Below are 22551 nucleotides of genomic sequence, written 5' to 3' on the forward strand. Positions count from 1 at the left end.
GAATAGAAATAACAGTAAAAACAGAGAAATGTGCTATCTGGACGGAAGAGCTAGGAAGTTTCAGGGAGTTTTGTTGTTGTTGTTCAGAGTGGATCTAAACGGATCTATCCATAAGAACGGATCTAAATGGATCTTCCTCACACGACAGGACCGCTGTCTAGCTCTACCTAAGCACTTCAAACTGATAAACAAAGTTTCAATCTCCCCTTTTGCCAAGACACCTCAAACTGCGCCACACAGCCCTAATGCCCCTTCCGGAGATATCTTATCTATGCAACGCAGTTCAAATTTCCCCTTTGGAAATTTCCCTCTTTGGAAAGTGTCCTGACTGTAATCCAGAGATATCTTAACCATGCACCACAGCTCAAATTTCCCCATGGTTTGTCCCCTTATCCAAATTTACCAAATTTTAATCTAATCACAAATGCTTTCTTCTTAATTCTCACAGATCTGTCAACCAGACAGCAATATTTAAAATGCATTAAAAGTCAGAAATAACAAGATGATGCATAAAAGATATAAAATGCATTAAAAATTAGATAAAAAACAGGAAAAGGAATTAAAAGAATAAAAAGATAATACGTATAAAATAAAATGCAAACAGTTTGGACATAACACAGATACACAGCTAAAAAGCTGGGAACACAGAACAATATTCAAACGTGCGTTAGACGCCTTTAACATTAAATAAAGCACATAAACAGTACCTGATATTATCATTGCCATACTTTGTGTTGCTGTTCCAGCCGCGACGTTGCGGAGAAATAGAAAAATAGAATATTCGCGTGACACCGTCAAGGATGGTTAGGACAAAAACTCAACATGGAAAAGATACCTTTTATCGCTTGTCGCGGTGTCGCGTCTTGTTAGGACATGGTGTTAGGGTTGCGTAGTTATAGCCATTTTTTTTTCCATGTAATAGCGCCACTAAGTGGCCAGTCACTACGTCCTCTATACACACAACCACAGACTGAACCCATACATAGGTGTACTGGGCTTTAGTAAAAGTGGCTACACCCACTTCAAAAGTGTTGGCATCCTGTTGCGTATGTGAATTCAAATTTCTATTTTTTTATTGATAATTACTGACAACCAAACTCCAGAGAATCTTTCAGCACTGGTTTGGTTCCAATCGGGCCAAAATCCTACTGTAGGAGTAGTTCGCAAAAGAAGGTTTTTTATCAAATCCAAATACCCTGAAATTTCTCCAGATTGAATCCGAGATATTCATTTTGGCTGTCTTGAGCCAAGGATTCCAATGATATAAGACTCTTGAGTGTGACTAACGGTTCAAGAGTTATGAGTGATTTTATACTTTTACCACCATCAGGCCGATCAGGGCGGACCTGGGTGATGTTGTAGATGGTGTAACTACTACCATCCCTCAAAGTTTCAAGTTTCTACGACTTACGGTTTGGTCTGCCAGATCACTTTTAGGGGAGAACGCTGATCCTTGAACCCCTGAAAAAAAAAAAAGTTCAACCTAGAATCGTGACAGAAACTTTTACAGAGGCATGAAACCCTTTGCAATTTTCATCTGAAAATCTAGTCGACTGCTGATGCGAAGGAAGGAAACACTTCTGAGGTCTGAGGTGTGTAATGGGAATCCGACGCTCAGGGTGCAAGTTGCCCTTTACAATGATCCAAGACTTCACTTCACTAGTCAGGAAACCCATTGTAGCTTCAGAAGGCTTCATCTCTTGATTCATGTCTTGGTTATGCTTTATCTGTGAAGAGGAACCTTATATGCTGGAGACAAACACTTGACCATCTGGGACACGTCAGATATACGCATTTACTCTGGATTCAAGAGTAGGCTATATTGTTGAAGATCTGCGCATTCATATATTTCTGTCTGTCAAAATATGGTCAAAATCACTATTTGAAATCCTCTAAATGTATGTATTTATTTATTTATTTGTAGACTAACTCTGCAGGAATGGCCTTGGCTCACTCATGTTTAGACAAAAGTTGCTGTAACCATTATATTTCTCAGCAGCAAGGAGAGTAATTCAAACCCAAAGCGAGAATCATGAGGCAAAGCTAAATCTATTCATAATTTCTTGTCTTGTTTTCTGTGCTTGAAATGTTGTTTAAAATGGTCAAAGAGGCAAAATAGTTGCACAACTGCCTATGTAATTGGATTTGGACATCTCAGAGCAAGAACATCAGCTTGGTGCCTTTATAAATATGTATTTTAGGTTGGTTTTAGGTAAGAAGTAAAAAAAAAAAAAAAAAAGTTTGACGTGGATTAGTCATATACAAAAATCCTGAGGGACAAAGCCTCTTAGAGGAGACTGCAAAGTTGTGTGGAGATTAGAATTTTTTTTTTTTTTTTGGGGGGTGTTATATAATAATAATAATAATAATAATAATAATAATAGTAAAGAAAAAGAAGTAAATAAATACAACAATCAAAATAAAAAATACATGTAGAATAAATTATAAACATATGATGTATAATAAAAATAAATGTTAAATAAATTGTTATTCAATATATAATAAAATAAAATGAAAAACTTACAACTTTCCAAGTACTATAAATAAATAAATAAATAATCAATAAATTATTTAAAATATAATCAAATAAAATGAAAAACTTACAACTTTGTAAGTACTACATAAATAAATAGGTACATACTGTAGGATAAAAAATAAATTCAAATAAAATAAACTTCTGCTTCATGATGACTTAATATGAGAGTTTTGAAAAGCACTATTACGCAGAAAAATTGTACTTGGCTTTTATTGGGAATAACACTTGAACACCCACCAGGTTTGACATTTCACAGAGTTTTAATGCCATAGCAAGTTCCACCAAGGCGGCTCCTCCAAACTTCAACCGTACAAAATTAAAAAGTGAGTGATGTTGAAACCTGTACTTTGTGAAAAATTTCCTTCTTTCCTTAAGCTGTCCTGCTGGGAAAAGAGCACAAGATTTGTCAAGTCTGTGGGGGTGACCAGAATCAAAGAAAGAAGCTTTTCACTCTGATGTAATCAATCCTTTGTGGCTTTTCCCCCCAGTAACATCTGTGATTCACTGGCTCTCCCACACTGAGCAAAGTGCCCGTATTTGTCTAATCCTAAAGAGTTACTCATCGAGCTATGCTTAAAAACAGGTCAGGATGAGGCAAAGTGGTGGTTTGTGGGAGATTGAACCCAACTAATGTATTAAAAGAGGACTAATGCCGCCTAATGGATGGCCGTTTTATAAGAGACAAATTTATCGCATCTGCATCATCCATGGAAGCCGTGCCAAACAACGTGCCAGTGTGTTTGGGAAGCTGCTCTAAAACATATTTATCAAGTAGCTCAAATATGGTCAAACTACTAAAAATAAGTAGAAAAACGTCATTTTACTAATGAAAACTAGCAAAATACATTAAAGCTATGTAAGGGGAAAGAAGTTTTGTGAATGTACTGTCATATAATATATACTGTATTTTAAAGCTGCAGTCCGTAAGTTTTGCCTCTTTGTCGCCGTCTCTGTTTGAAACCTGCAATTGCAGCTATTGCGAGCATGGCACTGCCCCTAACGCTACAGAGGCTTGCCCGCTCAATCTCGAGTATCATTAACCCTCTAACATGATCTAACTTTTGTTTATATGTATCAGTATGTTTGACTCATTAGACAAGTCATTTGAGACTGCAGCTCTCGTGAGTGGGTGTGGTTTCAGCGCAGACAGCGGACACGCCCCCAGCTTTTGAGAGCAGAGAATACTGCTTATTTTTTCATAATTTTGATAACTTATTTCATTTACTTGATTTTTTTTTTTTTTTTTTTTTTAATCATTCAAATTTGGCTGGGTGGTTAAAAACACATTTTTCTGTGGTATGAAAAAACCCAGAACAGATACTTTAATATGGCTTTACAGGGACTTTAAACAGTAGTGTCTGTTTATTTGAATGGTGAATCGTTTAGAAAACAACTATAGCTACAAAGTAATTTTCATTAGTTATTCCTTAAAAAGGGCCAGTGTTACACATAATGTATTTAAAAGACAGAAAACTGGCGCTCCAATTCAGACTTAATCCTGCAGCCTTTCAAAAGCCTTAACAGCATCAGGATTTTTCAATAATGCATCAAAAAAACACATGGCCCCATAGAAAGCTGAGGCGGTAATCAAAAAGTGGGAGTTAAAGAATTTCTAAATAGGGTCCTATAAATAGCAAAGGAATGGAAAAAAATGAGGGCATGGAAAATGGATGAAGGATCAAATCCCTAAGAGGAGGCTAGAGCGCTAGAAGATAAAGGACGAATGTTGCTTCACAGCCTGGCAGTGTGGGCAGCTGTACGGAGAGCAGCCCTCCATCCAACATTTCAAATTTATGAGCAGCTATGACCATAAAAAACATTAAACGTGTGAGATTTTACCAAGATCCTGTTGCCATTAGAAGAATCACAAATGAGATCAATTAGGGCAAAACCGATTCGCTACAATGAATCAGACTTCTCAATGCTGGGAAATAACTGATTATATGTAATCTGGATTACGCAATCAGGTTCCAAAAATGAAGTACTTGTAATTAGATTGGAACTGAATGTTTTAAAATGCTTCTAACCAGATTACGGTTACTTTTTTATAGATTACATGATTAGATGTTGTTCACATAATGGTGGCAGTAAATTGCTCATAATTTATTGATGTAGTCTTTTCCATCTTTAAAAATTGATAATTCATGTACGACCAGTGCTATGTAGAAACTGATTACATGTAATCTAATTACTTAATCTAATTCCAAATATTAAGTTTGTGTAATAAGATTAAATTATGTTTTAAAATGCCTATAATCAGATTACAGTTTTATGATGTCAGTTAACAGTCACAAGATCATGTTGTTGTGTTTTATTTTTGTCTTGAAACTTTTTATTTTGATATTGTTTTTATTTTAGTTTTAAATTTACTTGAATTTTCCATTTTATGATTTAATTAATTATTAGCTATATTAACTTACAAACAAACCCTGGCGTAATGGAATCTTTAATGCAGTTCATGATGTTGAAAAAAGAAAAATGAATATAATGTCTTTCACTTTGCATTTTTCGTATCAATATTATAAAAGATTCCTATTCACATCAATGTGATTCACGAGTTAAATCAAAAGTAATCTATAAGTAATCCAAAAGTAGTCAGATTATATGACCTAAAACATATTGATACAGATTACATATAATAATAACAGATTACATTACTAATTACAATTTTGTCACGCGATTTGAAATCACATTAACAGACAATATTTTGTAAAAAAAAAAAAAACAAAACAAAAAAAAAATCGAACCATCACTGCATTCGACAGACAAGATATAAAAACAGATTAAAATCTGCAGTTCGCATGAATTTGTATGTGACTGTACTCTTCGGGTGAAGCAGATGGACTTGACTAACTTCACTTCACAGCCAACAGACTACAAAAAGAGATCCATTCATCACGCGGCGGTTCGGCTTTTAGGAAAAGAGATACTGTGGACAGATCGATATTTATCCCGCCAAGCTGAAGGTGTTTCTGGGGATTAGCTGCCAAATCTACGGTGCCTATCAGAGTGATAAATAAAGTTGTGTGTATATGCGCGTGTTTGTGTGTGTTTAAGTGTGTGGCTCTCTGTCAGATACACCTGCCCTCAGAGATAAAGGCAAGAAGACAAGCAAACCATGAGCTGGAGATGATAAAGAAAACATTGCACCACGACCTAACTTCAGATGAGAAGTGAGCCACTCAATAATACAGATGTGTGTTGTAACAAATCAGACAAATCAGACACAATTATTTGTTATAGTTAACCAATAATTGTTTAAAGCACTCTGGGGCCTGTCCCCCATCCCTCGAGAAGTTCTTAGTCACAAGTTTTATTGCGCTAAAGAATGTGGTTGCCACATTGAAAGCAGAGAAGAGACACAGGAAACGTGCATCTATCCCCACATAACACAGACTTTCCTGCATGTATATACAGACTGTTCTATAAATGAACATGCACATCCCCAGGAAATAGTATCCATTATTAATGTTGTTGTATTGCACTCATTGTATTCACATGTTTTATGATACATTTAAGGTAACTTCAGTTATGTCATGTTTAGTGTCTATGGGTTTGTATCGAGAATATTTAAATGCTTGTGTATGCGGTATGTCCATTACAAGAATCTATTACAAGAATCTTTAATAGTTCTTCTTCAAAAACTCAGCCAGTTAATCTTGCTCAGTCATAAAAGCCCTGATAGGAGTTGTGTTGTCACCCGGAAATACAACATCTTCATTGGTCACATCAACCCTAAGAGGTTGGACTTTGACCAGAGGTTAAAAGCTAGAGCACAACGCCCTTCCCACTTTTTCCTTGCTTCTTGGATGACTGAAGAGACCCCTTCTCGCTGCAGGCCTCGGCCTACAACCCAGCCATGTTCTCATCTATGAGCTTAAGTGTTTCATAGTTCTTCATCCAACGCAGAAGATACTGGCAACAACTTCGGACCAAATCATCAAGATTTCTCCTCAGCCTGCAGATCCGATGCTCCCCAGCCTAAAGGCATCTTGCAAGTATTGCACATTTGAACACTAAACAGCGATTTAGTATTAATTTGTAAAACTCACCTTTGTCAGCAAAGGTGTTTTATTACTGAGGAAACTGATGATTCTTTTCCAGATTGTCTTTGACTTTTTCCTATAGCTCCATTCCCATTCCACTTCCGGTTCAACTCTATCATTGCTCATTTTTACCTACGTATGTGTGTGACCTGCGTGTATGTTATGTGTTTGTTAGTTTAATTATGTGTTTTTGAGTTAGTTAATAAAGAGTGTGCACAATAGATGTCCGTCTGCTAATAAATTGCCTCTTAAGTGATTTAGATCCTGACTATATGCTCTGAGTAGTACTATACAATAAGAATGTTGATAATAATCATAATTATTAATATTTCCCCTTTGAGTTAATTCGCTAAGATTAAGTTTAAGATAAGCTTAAGATTTTTTTTTTTTTTTTTTTTTTGGCATTCTTTTATGACATTTGTTTACGCAAATTTTGGATCTCATTCTCATTATTCTAATACAACCAAACTTTTTAAAATCGTTTTAATAATCATTAGCCTCAAATTATGATGGTTCCCATATTTTATCCATTAAATATATTTAAAATAATTTTGAATTTAGTCATTTTTAATATTTTGTGTTTAAATCAGCATTTTATATATATATATATATATATATATATATATATATATATATATATATATGTATATATGTTTAAATATTTAAATAAACAAAGGCAGTAAAATAAATACTAATTTAAATATTAAATTATTGTTTTTGCATTACATTAATGTATATTGATAATATTTTAGCCTCTTTTATTGAAGGAAAATTTGATTCCTCAGTAAATGACCCTTTAATGGCCCTAAATGGTCTAAATAATAAAAAAAAAAAAAATCATAACTTTTTATTTTCTTGATTTTGAGGTGAAATATGCTGAAGACATTTTCATGAGACACTGTGAGCACTTAATATCCATAAAACAGCCATCAAGTCACGTGACACCATCACAGACTCAAATTATTATATGTTGATATGCTAATTACTAATTAATGCTAATGCAGTCAACTAAGTGAGTGTAAACAAATTATACATTTAAAAGCAGAACATAATTAATACGGGGACTGTGAATGGGTTTGATTTTGTCTACAAAACCTTTCACGTTTAAATGGCTTAAAAAGCCATATAACCATACTACCTGTATATTTCAGATTTATTAATGGCATTGCTTAAGTATTAATGGTTTTTTTCACAATTAATGAAATTTCTCCCTTTCCATTGGCCCAAAACAGCACCTATAATCACCGCCATGCCCAGATCCAGCACCTCGCCGATGTAATTATCAAACTGTCAGCAGTATAGGCCAGATATGTTTATCAAAGTCTCAGTGCTGGTTTAAAAACTCTTGAGTTAGCTGTTATCCAAGGCTTTCTGATTCAACAAGTTCTCTAAGAAGTGTGCAGAAGAACACAACTGGAGTGGACTTGGAGCTGTCAGAGAAAATAATGTAGGTTATCAGCTGGCAGTAATTCAACGTGAAGGGTTTTGTTATGTCACAGATGACTGTGGGTTGGCGTACAGTCAAGCCACTAGAAACTTCCAGCATGACACGTTGTATCACGGCCTCCATCTCTCAGGAACATCAGTATGCAAACCACCGGACTGATTTGTCTCGCAGTCATTCACTGAGCTACTCTGTTCACATTCTCATAGGAACGAAAGAAAATCACATATGAGATCTCTTTAAGAGCTCCATTGCTTCTCCTAGATAGCAATGGAATTGAATGGAGACTTTTTTTCTGAAGTCTGCCGCATTTCCAAAAGAGAGATTTTCAAAAGAGCTCAAACTTCCCAAGACAAGAATTTTGCAATTAAAAAGTCAGAGATTTCAATATAAACTCTAACATTTCTCATCTCATTTTCTCAAGTTTAAAATGGTACAGTTTTTATTTTTATTATTAACTATATGCATCTATTTGATTTTATTTAAATAAAAATTGCTTAGAATTAGCATCAACCTCTTCATTGTTCATAGATATGCATCACATTAAGTTTATTAGTTTATGTGTAATCCAAAAGGAGGAAATTTGATATGCAATTCAAATACATAAATCTTAAATTAAGGCGTAGTGTATTCTTTCAGCATGGCAGTTATGTACTCCATTTTTATTTCACCTAAGGAATTTAAGGAGATATGTGATACTTGAATGAAGCGACTGAAATCTCCATTAGTCTCATTTAGGAATCCAGAGAATGCTTTTCAATGGTTCATCCTCAAACTTGCCTGCAGGAGAAAAACAAGTACATGCAAAGTATAAAAAAGTAAATCCATATGCCCTGAGTGACGTAAATGAACTTTGCATGATATGCTCAACAACAAAGTGCCATTTCCTTTCACACTTCATGCAAAGCACCAACTTTTCAAGAGCACTAATATTAACCTTTACATAACCTGTGAATATGTTCGCTTGTTCTCCACTATACGCCTTCATTATTGCATTTCAGAAACTGTATAATTAGTCAGGGCTATATGGAAGAGATCTTTCTGGTTTCCAGGCAAATTATAGAGGCGGTTTGGAGGGGGTCATCTGACCTGACTAATTAAGGCCTGAACCCCTGAAGAAAGTCATGACCAGGTTAAAAAGTAGATACTAAACAGCACAGCTCTAATTCAAAAGATTACATGAAGAACAATTCAGTGACTGTAAAAGTAGATTACAAATTAGTCAGAGTACAGTACAGTCCAAAAGTTTGGAACCACTAAGATTTTTAATGTTTTTAAAAGAAGTTTCGTCTGCTCACCAAGGCTATATTTATTTAATTAAAAATACAGTAAAAAACAGTAATATTGTGAAATATTATTACAATTTAAAATAACTGTGTACTATTTAAATATATTTGACAAAGTAATTTATTCCTGTGATGCAAAGCTGAATTTTCAGCATCGTTACTCCAGTCTTCAGTGTCACATGATCCTTCAGAAATCATTCTAATATGCTGATTTGCTGCTCAATAAACATTTATGATTATTTTCAATGTTGAAAACAGTTGTGTACTTTTTTTTTTTTCAGGATTCCTTGATGAATAGAAAGTTAAAAAGAACAGCATTTATCTGAAATACAAAGCTTCTGTAGCATTATACACTACCGTTCAAGAGTTTGCGGCCGTTTTTTTTTTTTTTTTTTTTTCTAAGAAATTAAAAAAAATAATATTTTTATTCAGCAAGGATGCATTAAATCAATCAAAAGTGGCAGTAAAGACATGTATAATGTTACAAAAGATTAGATTTCAGAGAAACACTGTTCTTTTGAACTTTCTATTCATCAAATAATCCTGAAAAAAAAAAAATGTACACAAATATTTTGTACAATTGTACACATTAAATGTTTCTTGAGCATCAGATCAGCATATCAGAATGATTTCTGAAGGATCATGTGACACTGAACACTGGAGTAATGATGCTGAAAATTCAGCTTTGCATCACAGGAATAAATTACTTTGTCAAATATATTCAAATAGAAAACAATTATTTTAAATTGTAATAATATTTCACAATATTACTATTTACTGTATTTTTAATTAAATAAATGTAGCCTTGGTGAGCAGATGAAACTTCTTTTAAAAACATTAAAAATCTTAGTGGTTCCAAACTTTTGGACTGTACTGTATATATTTCAACAAGTCAAGTTCGCCCAAACAATTACAGTTTCAACAGAATACAGCTCCAATGCTTTCCTTAGTATCTGACAACAAATTATCTATTCTCAAGTTCACACTTACAAATAATCAGAGTAAATAGTATGTGTATTTGGCGTGCTGTCCGAGGGGAGGCTCCGAGCTCGGAATTTGGCCCGAACCCAAAGTACTCCCCATGCATCTCTGATTAGGATAGTAACCAGGCGAGTGTAAGGAGACCGGGTGGTGGAGGGATGCAGAAAACTGTTGAGGAACGTAGGTATATACCTCGTGGGGCCGTGTAACTATTTAGCATGCCAGAGCTGTATATAGGCTTCCTTTTGTACTAATTGAATAGGCAATTTGAACGTGTTCCTCCCGAGCTTTGTTAATAAAACATCATAAGATACAAATTAAAATAACCTAAAATGACCTATAGAAATTACTTTTGGAAAGCACCGCTGCATAACACCACAAATGCAGTTTAGCTTTCCATAACAATCAACTTTTACAACACATTTGGATTATTTCTCCTTCAAGTAGCTTCATTTATTTCTTTTAATTTTTAACTTTGCCTGCTGATAACTTTTCAGCAACCATTTTGTGAATTAATCATTTCGGCCCAAATCTGATTATTTATGTATCCGACTGGAATCTGATCTAATATTATTGCCTAAATATTGTCTATTGCAACTGTTCAGATCAGATTTGTGAGTCCATGCCGCTCTTGTGTTTTCCGGAATATCTGCATTATTTTCTATGGCAATAGCGTTGCGCTGGTAGGCATACGCCAAAAACAACAACAACTACCACAACATGGAGGGGTCTGCAATACAGATGCAACTGTCTTGTTTACAACACGGAAGTGTGTAACTGCTGTGCTGGACTAATGCATCTTATTAGGAAGCGGCAGAAACATAGAAGGGTAGTATGAGCGTTTTTATTCTCTGTCGTTTTTTGCTCGTCCGGCACTTTGCAACAATGAAACTTTGTTTCTGCAGTGACTTTCAGCATGTTTCCTACAACAATGTCTGACGTTTACATTTTCCGTGCAGTGAGAAAGTCACATAAACCATGCAAAATCCGATCAGAGCAGTCAGACTGAAATGGATTTCCGGGAATGCGATTGGAATAGGATTTCAAACCCCATATGAATGTAGCTCGAAACGGATGTAATAAAAATAAATAAATACATAAAAACGCATTTTGTGTAATTTTTGGCCATTCACACTTGCTAAATCTGATCAAATTTCAGTCATATATGTACAAAAATCGGATTTGGACTGACAGTCTGAACGCAGCCTTCGACCGGTGTCTGATTTGGTTCAAAAGACCTGACTCGGTTCATTAGCAGCTTCAAATTGAACAGACTTTATATATTTCTTTTCATTTTTTATCTTGACAGTCTAAAAACTTGAGTTACTCAAGAACAACAAAGTAGACGAAACATAGAAAGGGATGGGAATTCGACTTATTCGGGCAGATCACATTTTATGTCCAATAACGAATAACTAAACACAAGAACTACTTTGAACGAATCATTTAGAACTGCTTCAAAAGATCTGACTCAACAGAATGATTTGTTCTCAAATTCCTACAAGTAACAACTATTTTTTTTTTTTTTTTTTTTACTTTTATAAGATTCATCTGCAAGTTCGGTTTTGTGAACGGTTTCAAACAATTCATTCAAAAGATCCGACTCAACAGAGTGATTCGTTCACTCATTGGCTAGTAGTAACACTAAACATTTTTTAACTTCAAAGATTTGTTGCTTCATTCTCTTCTTTGCTCATTTTAACTCAGCCAGGTGTCATTAGACATCAATTCCAGTGTTATTTCCACACTGAAAATACAATTGCTTTGCACTGCATCTGTTTATTACGGACTATGCGATTGAACCAAAAAGTCTGGACAATAATGTAGGACTAGAAAGCACAAATAAAACTAAAAACCAACTGTTGCACACTTACCGTCAAACTTTTTATGTCTGGAGGTAAATACTGTCCGTATGGTGTGGCTGCTTTCATCCACTAAATTCTCGAAATCCAGTTTACCCTGCTGGCCGAGTCTGTCCTCCATGTCTGAAGTGCAGCAGGTGTAGCCTTGGGAACAAACCCGCAGATGTTCACCTGTGGGACAGGAGAAGGACATATTTCACACAGCCGCACAGGGAGACACTGAGCTCATCACACCAAATCAAACACGCTTCATTAAGCCAGAGCTGCGATGTGTGATTTCCCAAACCGCACCGAAGACGTGAAGGTGCACCAACTGAAATTAATGGTGCATGTCGCCTCTGGATGTGACATCTTTAATTACGTCAAAGCGACAGATGGATGTTTGAGAGCCGTCCTCAAACTTCCTCCAGGCACGTGTTTTGCACTCAGGTGAGCTTTTTAATGACTGCGAACAAGTAGAAAACTTGTCAAAATGTCAGTGTGAAAATGTATTTCCCGTCTATTTTTGAAACTTCATGCTTGACAGGGTGCATTACATTACAATATGTTCAGTGTGATATTTCACATAGCTTCCCTGTTGATAAAAAGTCTAAACCAGGTTCAAGTCAACATGAAAAAACAAATTACTTCCATAACGTGGGGTATCTAAGTGAAATATTCAGTGCATATCTTATGCTCTTATAATCTTCAGCTTAAGTATATATTACTGCCAATAAATAGATACATTACACGTCTTCAAAAAAAGTTTTAGTAAAATAAATAAATAAAAATAATAATAATAATATTACTGGAAAGCAAGGAAAAAAAAAAAAAAAAAAAACTTTTAGAGCAGAAACTATATGCATAAAAAAATATTATGTTTTGCAAGCATGTAACCACTTAAATCATAGAATGAAAAAATAAACACTTACAGCCAATACAGGCAATTTACCATAGGAAATATATGGTTTTTAAAGCTTTTTTAACAGTTATAGCACCACCTATGGTCCAAAGTTTTCGTTTAGGAGTTACTTTTCTAAATTACCATGTTATAGCTACCCAAAAGGTAAAGTTCAACTTTTTTTTTTTTTTTAATTATTGACCAAGGGATTCGAACTGCATTGGTTTTATTGGTTTATTATTGGTTGAACGATTTGATTGACAGCAGTGGTTATTGAGGCAAATCTGTTCAGTATAAAGAGATTTAACAAATTATATGAATATTTTGTGTATGTGTGAAACACCACGTGATTACAGAAGCATAAAACTTGTTAGCGCCATGCACCTAGTGGCTGACTTCTTTCTAATTTCTAGAGTCAAACAGGCCCAATGTCAATGTCCACATAGACAGTCATGGCACTTCGGACAAAGACACCACATGCCAATTTTCAAGTCGATCGGACTAACGGTGAAGTATTCATAGCCATTTCCATTTTTTTTCCTGTCATAGTGCCACCAAGTGGCCAAGTTGCTCCTCTATACGTGTGCTGAGTTTGGTGAAAATATCTCATTCCGTTCATGAGTTATAGCCATTTTTGTAAAAATGGCTCCACCCATGTTTTGGCGGCCCTTAGGGACCGTGAATTTCAACTTTTTTTGGATAGCTATAGACAAACAGACTCTAGAGAATCTTGCTGCACTGGTTTGGTTCTGATCGGGTCAAAAAAAAAATATCCAAAAATATCCAAAATACCAGAAAAGTAATCTTATATCAGCTGGTAGCTGAAGTAGAAAAAGTCCAGGCACCCACAGTTAAAAGAAAAAGAAGATTTTAAACTGGTCTAAAAGGGTTTTAAGCAGTATTTTTAACTTGGTTCCCAAAAGTACTGAATACTATTTACATCCCAACAGCAAATTAATTATATTTTTACAGAATAAATGGCACCCCTCCAGTCATTCTGTCCAGTTTGCATTTTGTACCTGTCCGTCTGCACCATCTGTCCACCTTAAACCGCCTCGCCCATCGCAAATTCATGAGTAAAAATCTCCCCAACACCTGCTGGATTAAACATTGCAGTCAGCCAGACCAGCACTGTATCGCCTCTAAACCAAAGCCAAAGAGCTTCTGGCACATGTGGCTCGAGGGACAATCTAATGTATGGAGGAAATGCCAAACTTCAGCCTAATGATACATTTAAAATCACCTCAAATTTTGGCAAGGAATCATTAGTTGCTTGTAGTGAGCAAAAGTGATAAACAAGAGTGTGTTGGTAATGACATGGCTGCCTCCTTCCTCAAGCCTCTGAGAAAAAAAATCTCATTCTCATAACAGAACAGCCAACTGATTTGAAAACTAATATCAGACTGTTACATACTGAGCAAGGCAGATACTAGCCCTTATTTTCGAGTATATATTGACTTCTACACTGCACTATTTTTAAGCCTGTGTGCGATTTAATTTCTGATTGTGTCTCGCATGAGTCTCCTCGTTTTATTGTAATGAGTGAGAAATTGTGCAATTTATGAACAGGGCCGTATCTGAACACGTCTTTGGTGGGAATAATAGGAAACAGACATTATAAGCCTCAATATTCATTGTTGCAACTTTTTCACATTAAAGTTCAATCACATTTCAGTTTCGTCAAACATTAAGCACGCTTTCAATATCTTGAATTGGTTGGTCAAGGGTATTTCAAAACATTATTTAAAACTTGTCCACCATTTTAAAGTAAAATCACAAATGGGATTTCTTTCACACCTCAAATGTTTCAACAAGATAGCAATGACAATGACATTAAATGTTGAAAGATATCTCTTAGGCTTACCAAGTCTGTATTTATTTGATCAAAATACAGTAAAATATAATATAATAATATTGAAATATTATTGTTTAAATATTATTAAATGACTTTTCTTTACTATATTGTAAAATGTAATTTGTTCCTGTTATCAAAGCTGAATTTTCAGCATCATTACTCCAGTCTTCAGTGTCACATGATCCTTCAGAAATCATTCTAGCATGCTGATTTGCTGCTCAAATTCTAAATATTAATTTTGATTAATTAATTTTTTGCCCTGTACTCTTACTGTATGTCAATGTACGTTGGGGGTAACTCATCACAAGTAACATGAGTTACGTTAGAGTAACACATTACTTTTAAATTTACAACAAAATATCTGAGTTACCTTTTTTCAAATAAGTAACACAAGTTACTTTTTCACATTTAACGCTGGATAAACATGATGGATATTGTAGTTCTAGACAAAATGTGAGCATGCATATACTCATCTCACGTGCACAAAATCAGATTCATTATTCCTCAAAATGAGTAAAAACTGTGAAATGGAAACTAAGTATATTGTGCAAACCTGCAGTATTTAAATGTTAAATATCACAAATATACTATGTATTTAATCTTACTTTACCAATAATTTCTTAACCTTCTCGTGCATCCTATTCTTCTGCAATCCGGAATGACAGCACAGCTGAAAGGTTTGAGCTGCGCCCTCTACTGTATAGGTGTAAATTTGCATTTCTTTCATTTTTCAATTCATTTCATTTATTCATTTCACTTTTGCAAAAAGTAGAACTTTTTTCATGTCATTGAAAACAAACAAGCAAGCCCAGCCCAGGTGAGTAAGTAACACATATTATAACGCATTACTTTCCATAAAATGTTTCTTCGAGGGGAGGGTATATGAGTAGGTAAATTTATGGGCTTTTTCAGATCTTTTGATCTAATGGACTAAATAAGCTTGTGCAATTTACATATGAATATGACGGAAAAACATATGGAGAGCATCAGCTTTTGTTTCTGCTGCCACAAGACCACGGTGAACACTGGGACAATAAATAATTTCTCAATGCGCGATACAAATTCAGCTGAATGCACGATCACTTTTTCCTGAGCTTTTCTGTGCAGTTAAAAACCAGCCTAGTCAAGTCAAGTCAGATTTATTTATATAGCGCTTTTACAATTGGTAATTGTTTCAAAGCAGCTTTACATATTAGAAGCACAGAAAAAAGGGAAGTGGTTAAAAATAAGCTGTACAACCAAGCGTGGTAATATGTAACATATACAAGATGGTGCTACATTACACCAATGTCGGCTGACTCCCAGGGGTGGAAAAAAAAACCTATGAGAAAAACCCAGCGTGCTAGCACTTGGAAAAAAGTCCTAGGAGGGAAAAAAACCCTTATATATATAATATATGTAAATGGATAAGAGCCTAGAGCGCCATCTGCTGTTAAAACTAAGCTCAGAATCGATTCAAGAGGGAAAATATCAGATCCAGAATCATTTTATGTATCGAGAATCGGTGTATTGTCCCAGCCCTACTGTGAGTGTGTGTTAGACATCAGGAATTGTGAGAGAACATTGTGCTTGGTATGTTTGGTCTTCAAACCAATCTTGGGTGCTCAGCAGACCGAGCTTAAATCCCATCTGGCTAGCGTGTTTCCCATAATGTTTACGCACTAAGTCCATAGGCAAGAGTAGGTGGTCTTTTGTGGCTGTTCAAACACAATTGAACACAATCTCAAAACGTTTTAGACCCTGTTTACACCTGTATTTAGTGTCATCCACTTGTGATCCGATCGATGAAAATGCTTCTTAATACCAGGTGTAAACAGGGCCTAAGTTCAATTCAGTTTGATTTAATTTACACACAATTGGTTACTTTTATTGGAGTAACACAATATTGTAACACATTACTTTTAAAAATAACGTTCACCAACACTGATGACAACTATTGACTCATTTAAACCTCCACAAGAATTCTAGGAGAAACATCGGAGACAACACATGAATAAGAAGTCCACTAAGGGTGTGTTCACATTGGGCAGGTTTGATTAGAATAAAACTAACTCTTGTGCAACTGCTCTGTTAGTGCAGATAATTTGGGCATATGTGTACACTGCCATCTGAACCCTGTTGCATACTAAATAAGCGGACCAAGACCCCTGATAAGGTGGGTCTCAGTCCGCTTCCAAATGAAATCTGGTGCGGTTTGACTGAAATATGAATACAACATGGACCAAAGACATCTAAACAGGACATGATGCCACAAGATGCAACCCTAAAAAGGACACAATGCTCAAAGATACCCGTTTTTTCTCGTCATAGTCGCAACGTTGCCCGTTCGGTACAGGCGTCAAAAATGCAATCTCCTTACAGCAGATCTTTCGATCTTTCTGAGTTAGTAAAAATATATGTACACACATACAATGAGCACAATTAGCCCAGCACACAGCATTGTTTTCCATCACAAAATACATGTCATAAAGCTTTTTTTTTTTTATGTTTGGTGTTAAAAATGACCACGTGAATGCTTAGCGAACCAGGACTAAATGTATAATTTTCTTTTTTTGATCCAGACCAAAAGAAGCAAGTACAAGCTCCAAAATGAAACGAAATGCACTGAAATCTTCTTGCGGGTCAGCTGAATTCTCAAGCATGATAAACACTTCTCAGCTCATGAGTTGCTGTGTTGTGGATTCTGTTCAACGCCTCACCATGTGCCAACAGCTGGTTCGTGTCAGATGAGCCCGTCACAGATAATGACAGACGCAGCCCCCACATTTCATCTTAGAAAGATTGAAGTAATTCATGAGGGCAGAATAACTGAAGAAAAGCCTGTCATTTCTCAACACACATTACATTGGCTTCAACCCAAAGTGTTTTTAAGCAAATCAAGGTGAGGTCATGATAAACATGAGGTTTTCACAAACCGTTCTAAGACGTTAAGTTAATAATTTTCTCTCATTTCTTCTGTCTCTGGTCTATCCTGGCACAGATGTGGCAGATCGTTATGGATCGTTATCTCTGGAACCTCGAGCACGGAGCATGATTGAAGCGCAGCATTGTAATTAGCTGGAAATGCTGACTATAAGAGAGTGCTGCTGGTGTTTAAATGCCAGTGAGAGATGAGAGTGAGACAAAGTCCATTTACCACAGACACGGAACAAGATCAGAACAGAACAGCCCATTCAACCTCATTCCCCACCCAGCAAACTATGGTTGAGCCAAAAATATCAATAATTTGTACATAGGAATGACCAAGCAAAGTCATATTTACCTGTGAGAAACTGACAGGTAAAATAAATACATTTTGTTAAAACATACACTATCGTTCAAAAGTTTGGAGCCGTAAGATGTTATAAATGTTTTTGAAACTCTTCTTCTCACCAAGGCTGCATTTATTTGATCAGAAATACACTAAAAACAGTAATATTGTTTACAATTTAAAAGAACAATTTTCATTTCGAATATGTTTTATTTTTGTAATTTATTCCTGTGATCAAAGCTGAATTTTCAGCATCGTTACTCCAGCCTTCAGTGTCACGTGATCCTTCAGAAATCATTCTGATATGATGATATGCTGCTCAATAAACATTTCATAATATTATTACTGTTGAAAACCATTGTTCTGCTTAATATCTTTGTGGAAACTGTGAAGCATAGGATTCTTCGATGAATAGAAAGTTCAAAACAACAGCATTTATTTGAAAAATAAGTATTTTGTAAAACTGTAAATGTCTTTACCGTCACTTTTGATCAATTTAATGTATCCTTGCTGAATTAAAATAATGATTTCTCTCTAACAGATAAATAAATATTTTGAATGGCAACTCACATTGTTTCTTACTGGATATCATACTTACTTGAGAATGAATTCAATTTCATATACATTTATGAATTTGTCAGGTGCATTTTTTCAAAGCGATTGGTTACACATTTTTTATTTCACATTACTGAAATAAAATGGGCTGCAAACGCAAATATTCTATAAAATATTCAAATGTTATTTATGCTTACCATCTAGCTTCACACGTAATACAATTTTGAATCTTATTTTGTTTCGATAAATTTAAAAGTCAAATCCAAGGATTCATACTATATTTTAGTCAGCAAAGCCTCAAGGTTTGTATCCCTCTTTCTGGATTTGCACTAATCGTCATCAGGGGTTGGGTGCAATGCAATACATACAAAGTACACATAGCAAAGTAACATTAATCAGATTTAAGATGCATTTAAAATATGGTGTTTACAAGAGGGATTACATTTATTAAAAAATGCTTCTGCTGACACACACAACCCCCTTCTGTGCTGTCGACACAAAATAAATAAATAAACAAAAATGTTGCCAGAAAAGAAGAGAATCAAACAGTTCATTGAAAACCAAAGTGCACTTAGTGACTGGAGATTTAGAAATAATCTTCAATGATGAAAGAACGAAACATCAGTTTATACAGTGCAAATGATGTTCACCGACATTGAACACGCTCTCTACATCAAAAGATTCAACATCCAACCTGATGAAGAGTTAGACAAATTAACTGCAGTCGTAAAGTTCTGTCATGTTAGCTAATGAAGAAAATCTGCTGGATATTTTCTCCTTCCCACCCTCAAACTGGCTTACTAACCAATTAGCTAAAAATAGTTTGAATACACCTATAAGCATTGGCTGGAACCTGAGAGACTGCAAACAGAGAGCATGTTTGAAATATCAAGGCCTATATTCAACAGCACACAATGTTATTATTCTCCATACTTTGGGTTAAGAAAATAAACAAATTCCTTAACTTGAGCATTAAAGAGTCCCTCCAAAGGGAGTTATTCTCTATATCAGTGCACACTGTTTCTGAACTCCCTGAAATGCCTCGAATGTAGTCTTGAGTTTTCTTCTGAGAAGGAACACAACACAATATTCCTAATTTAAATAATTCCCGCCCAAGGCATATGCAGAATGAAGGGGCGGGGCCTGGTTGAAGTGGATGACCAATCACAACACACTGGTCCAGCTGACCAATCAGAGCACACTGTGCTTTTCAGAAGGAAGGGCTTTATAGAGACAGGAACTAATCAGGGGTGTGTTTCCCAAAGCCAACTGTGGTCACAAGTTCCATTGTTACCAATACAATTCAATGGAACTTGCGATCATAGTTGGCTAACAAACTGACAGACTAGGAAGAGAGGTGCTGCAATAATATAAAATGTTTGAAAAAGAATGTGTTTTATGAACATTCAAGCATTAAAACTTATTCTAGATTTGCCCAAAAACAAAATCAAGACTTTATAAAAGGGCATCTTTAAAGGGTACCTATAATGCCCCTTTTACAAGATGAAATCTCTGGTGTCCCCAGAATGTGTCTGTGTTTCAGCTCAAAATACCCCACAGATCATTTATTATAACTTGCCAAATGTGGGTGTTAAATGCAAATGAGCTGCTGTGGGTGTTAAATGCAAATGAGCTTCCCAGGAGAGGGCGGAGCTTTAACAGCTCGCACTTCGGTTGCTCAACAACAACAAAGCTGGAGAATCTCACGCATCCAAAAGTCGACACTGATGGAGAGAATCAGGAAGAACTCTTAGAATGCAACTGGACGTTTCTGAATGGTTAGTAGATACATTTATGTAGTTGCTGTTGAGTTGATTCAACTCATCAACTAGCATGTGCCGTCATGTTCATCTATTGTGCAAATCCAGCATTGAATTGACCCTCGTTTGTGAAGCAGTCCAGCGTAAAGTGACGGCATGGCAACAACACTCTATTACAACAACTCTTCTTCTTCTCTAAAGCAGCCCAGCATGGCCTCACCCCCTTTACTGTGTTCACGGTGGTGGGGTTTATGTAAATTTTAGGGTTAGTGATGTCACTAACCCAGGAAGAAGCTCATTGTAGTCCCTCCAGCCGTTTGTTGTAGTCCTTAAAAAGTGATTTCTATAAAAGACAATATCTCCCTTTGCATTGAACCTTGAGCATTGTAACTTTGCAGATGTTGTTTATGCTCAAACAGCAACATTACACACTAACTAAAGTTAAAAAAAAAAAAAAAAAAAAGACTGCATTTATAGTGGACAAAAATTGCTGAAAAACTTTCAATAAACCACTAACAAAAAAAAAAAAAAAACAACAAAAAAAAAAGACTGAGAGGTTGTGTAGGTTTATCTTAGAGTAGCAACCACATTATAAAAACCACCCACAATGTGTTAAAGTAGCAATGAGCCTGAGAGTTTAAACATTAAAACAGTTTGTACTACTTTGTTTTACTAATTATGTTTTTTTTTTAAAAAAGTGATCAATAATCCAAAACTCATATTAAAAGAAACTCTTCACACCCCGAGGATAACTTCAACTTAAAAAAACAACAACATGATCATATTCAAACAGCCTGCTTATTTCTTTTCTCATTATTTTCTATTCCTCAGGAGTCAACTGTTTTGATGGTTACTCTCTATTGCATCATTATAGAAATGATAGAGTTAATAGACATTTCAACGGCACCACTTGCTTCATAAAACGATTCCAAGCCTCTTCCTCCATGGGGCATCGTTGTGAATTTGCATCTCTTTGATGGACCAATATCTCCCTGGACCAATCATGCTGGTGGTAAATATAACTGAAAGTTTGATTTCTTCTTAAAAAAAAAAAAAAAAAAAAATCTCCTTTCATACACAGAAGTGATACTGCAAAACTTTTGTAAATTTTAAACACAAAATGAAATTTATATAGAAGTAAATACAGTAAGCAGCCACTCACGGTTCCTCTGATATTCTGCACAGAAATTAGAATTCCCAGATTTGAGTATTTTTCTGACAAAGAAAAGGTTTTAGCAGTTTCAATTTCTACTCATTTTAATTTGATACTATTTGCTCACTGTGCAAGATTTCATAAAGTAATTTAAGGTAACAGCTGTGGCTAAACTTACAGAGCTCAGATAAACTCGCTGTACATCCAATAATTCAATATAAACAAGTAAATCATCCTGAGGAAGTGACTGTATGCCAAAGTTGAGATTAGTTAGATAGATAGATAGATAGATAGATAGATAGATAGATAGATAGATAGATAGATAGATAGATAGATAGATAGATAGATAGATAGATAGATAGATAGATAGATAGATAGATAGATAGATAGATAGATAGATAGATAGATAGATAGATAGATAGATAGATAGATAGATAGATAGATAGATAGATAGATAGATAGATAGATAGAATTATATTATATTATATTATATTATATTATATTATATTATATTATATTATATTATATTATATTATATTATATTATATTATATTATATTATATTATATTATATTATATTATATTATATAAGATATGCTTATAATGCATACATTAACACTCCAGCTATGAGATCAGATCAGCCCTGGTCTCCGGTCATGACGAGCGTCTGTCGCCCATTAAACGCCAACTTCTTGCTTCACTTTAACACGCATGCAACTAGTTTCTCCTCACACTGCCTAATTTCATAAGCCGTGCAATTCATCAACGGAGGGGGCTTCAAGTGGAGCCAGTGAATCGAATTAAAGATACGGCTGTCACTTTGAAAATACAATGATGTGGTGTAAAGTTAAATAAGCTCTGTGAAAACAAAGCCAAACAGAAAGACATCGCAGGAACAGAAAAGTGCCTTTTGTTTGCTTTGGGAAGGATTGGAGGAGAGGGAA

At 35.2% G+C, this 22551-nt stretch overlaps 1 protein-coding gene across 2 annotated transcripts in view; it reads right to left on the bottom strand.

Annotated features, from left to right (window-relative positions):
* Window positions 1-22551, bottom strand: part of gpc6a (glypican 6a) — a 262772-nt gene that overhangs the window by 190389 nt on the left and 49832 nt on the right. For both annotated transcript variants that reach the window (XM_067403639.1, XM_067403638.1), the window contains exon 2: window positions 12168-12326. In XM_067403639.1, the coding sequence (XP_067259740.1) occupies window positions 12168-12326 (159 nt within the window). The remainder of the gene's footprint in view (window positions 1-12167; window positions 12327-22551) is intronic.

Source organism: Chanodichthys erythropterus, chromosome 12, assembly GCF_024489055.1.
Source record: "Chanodichthys erythropterus isolate Z2021 chromosome 12, ASM2448905v1, whole genome shotgun sequence".
NCBI lineage: Eukaryota > Metazoa > Chordata > Actinopteri > Cypriniformes > Xenocyprididae > Chanodichthys > Chanodichthys erythropterus.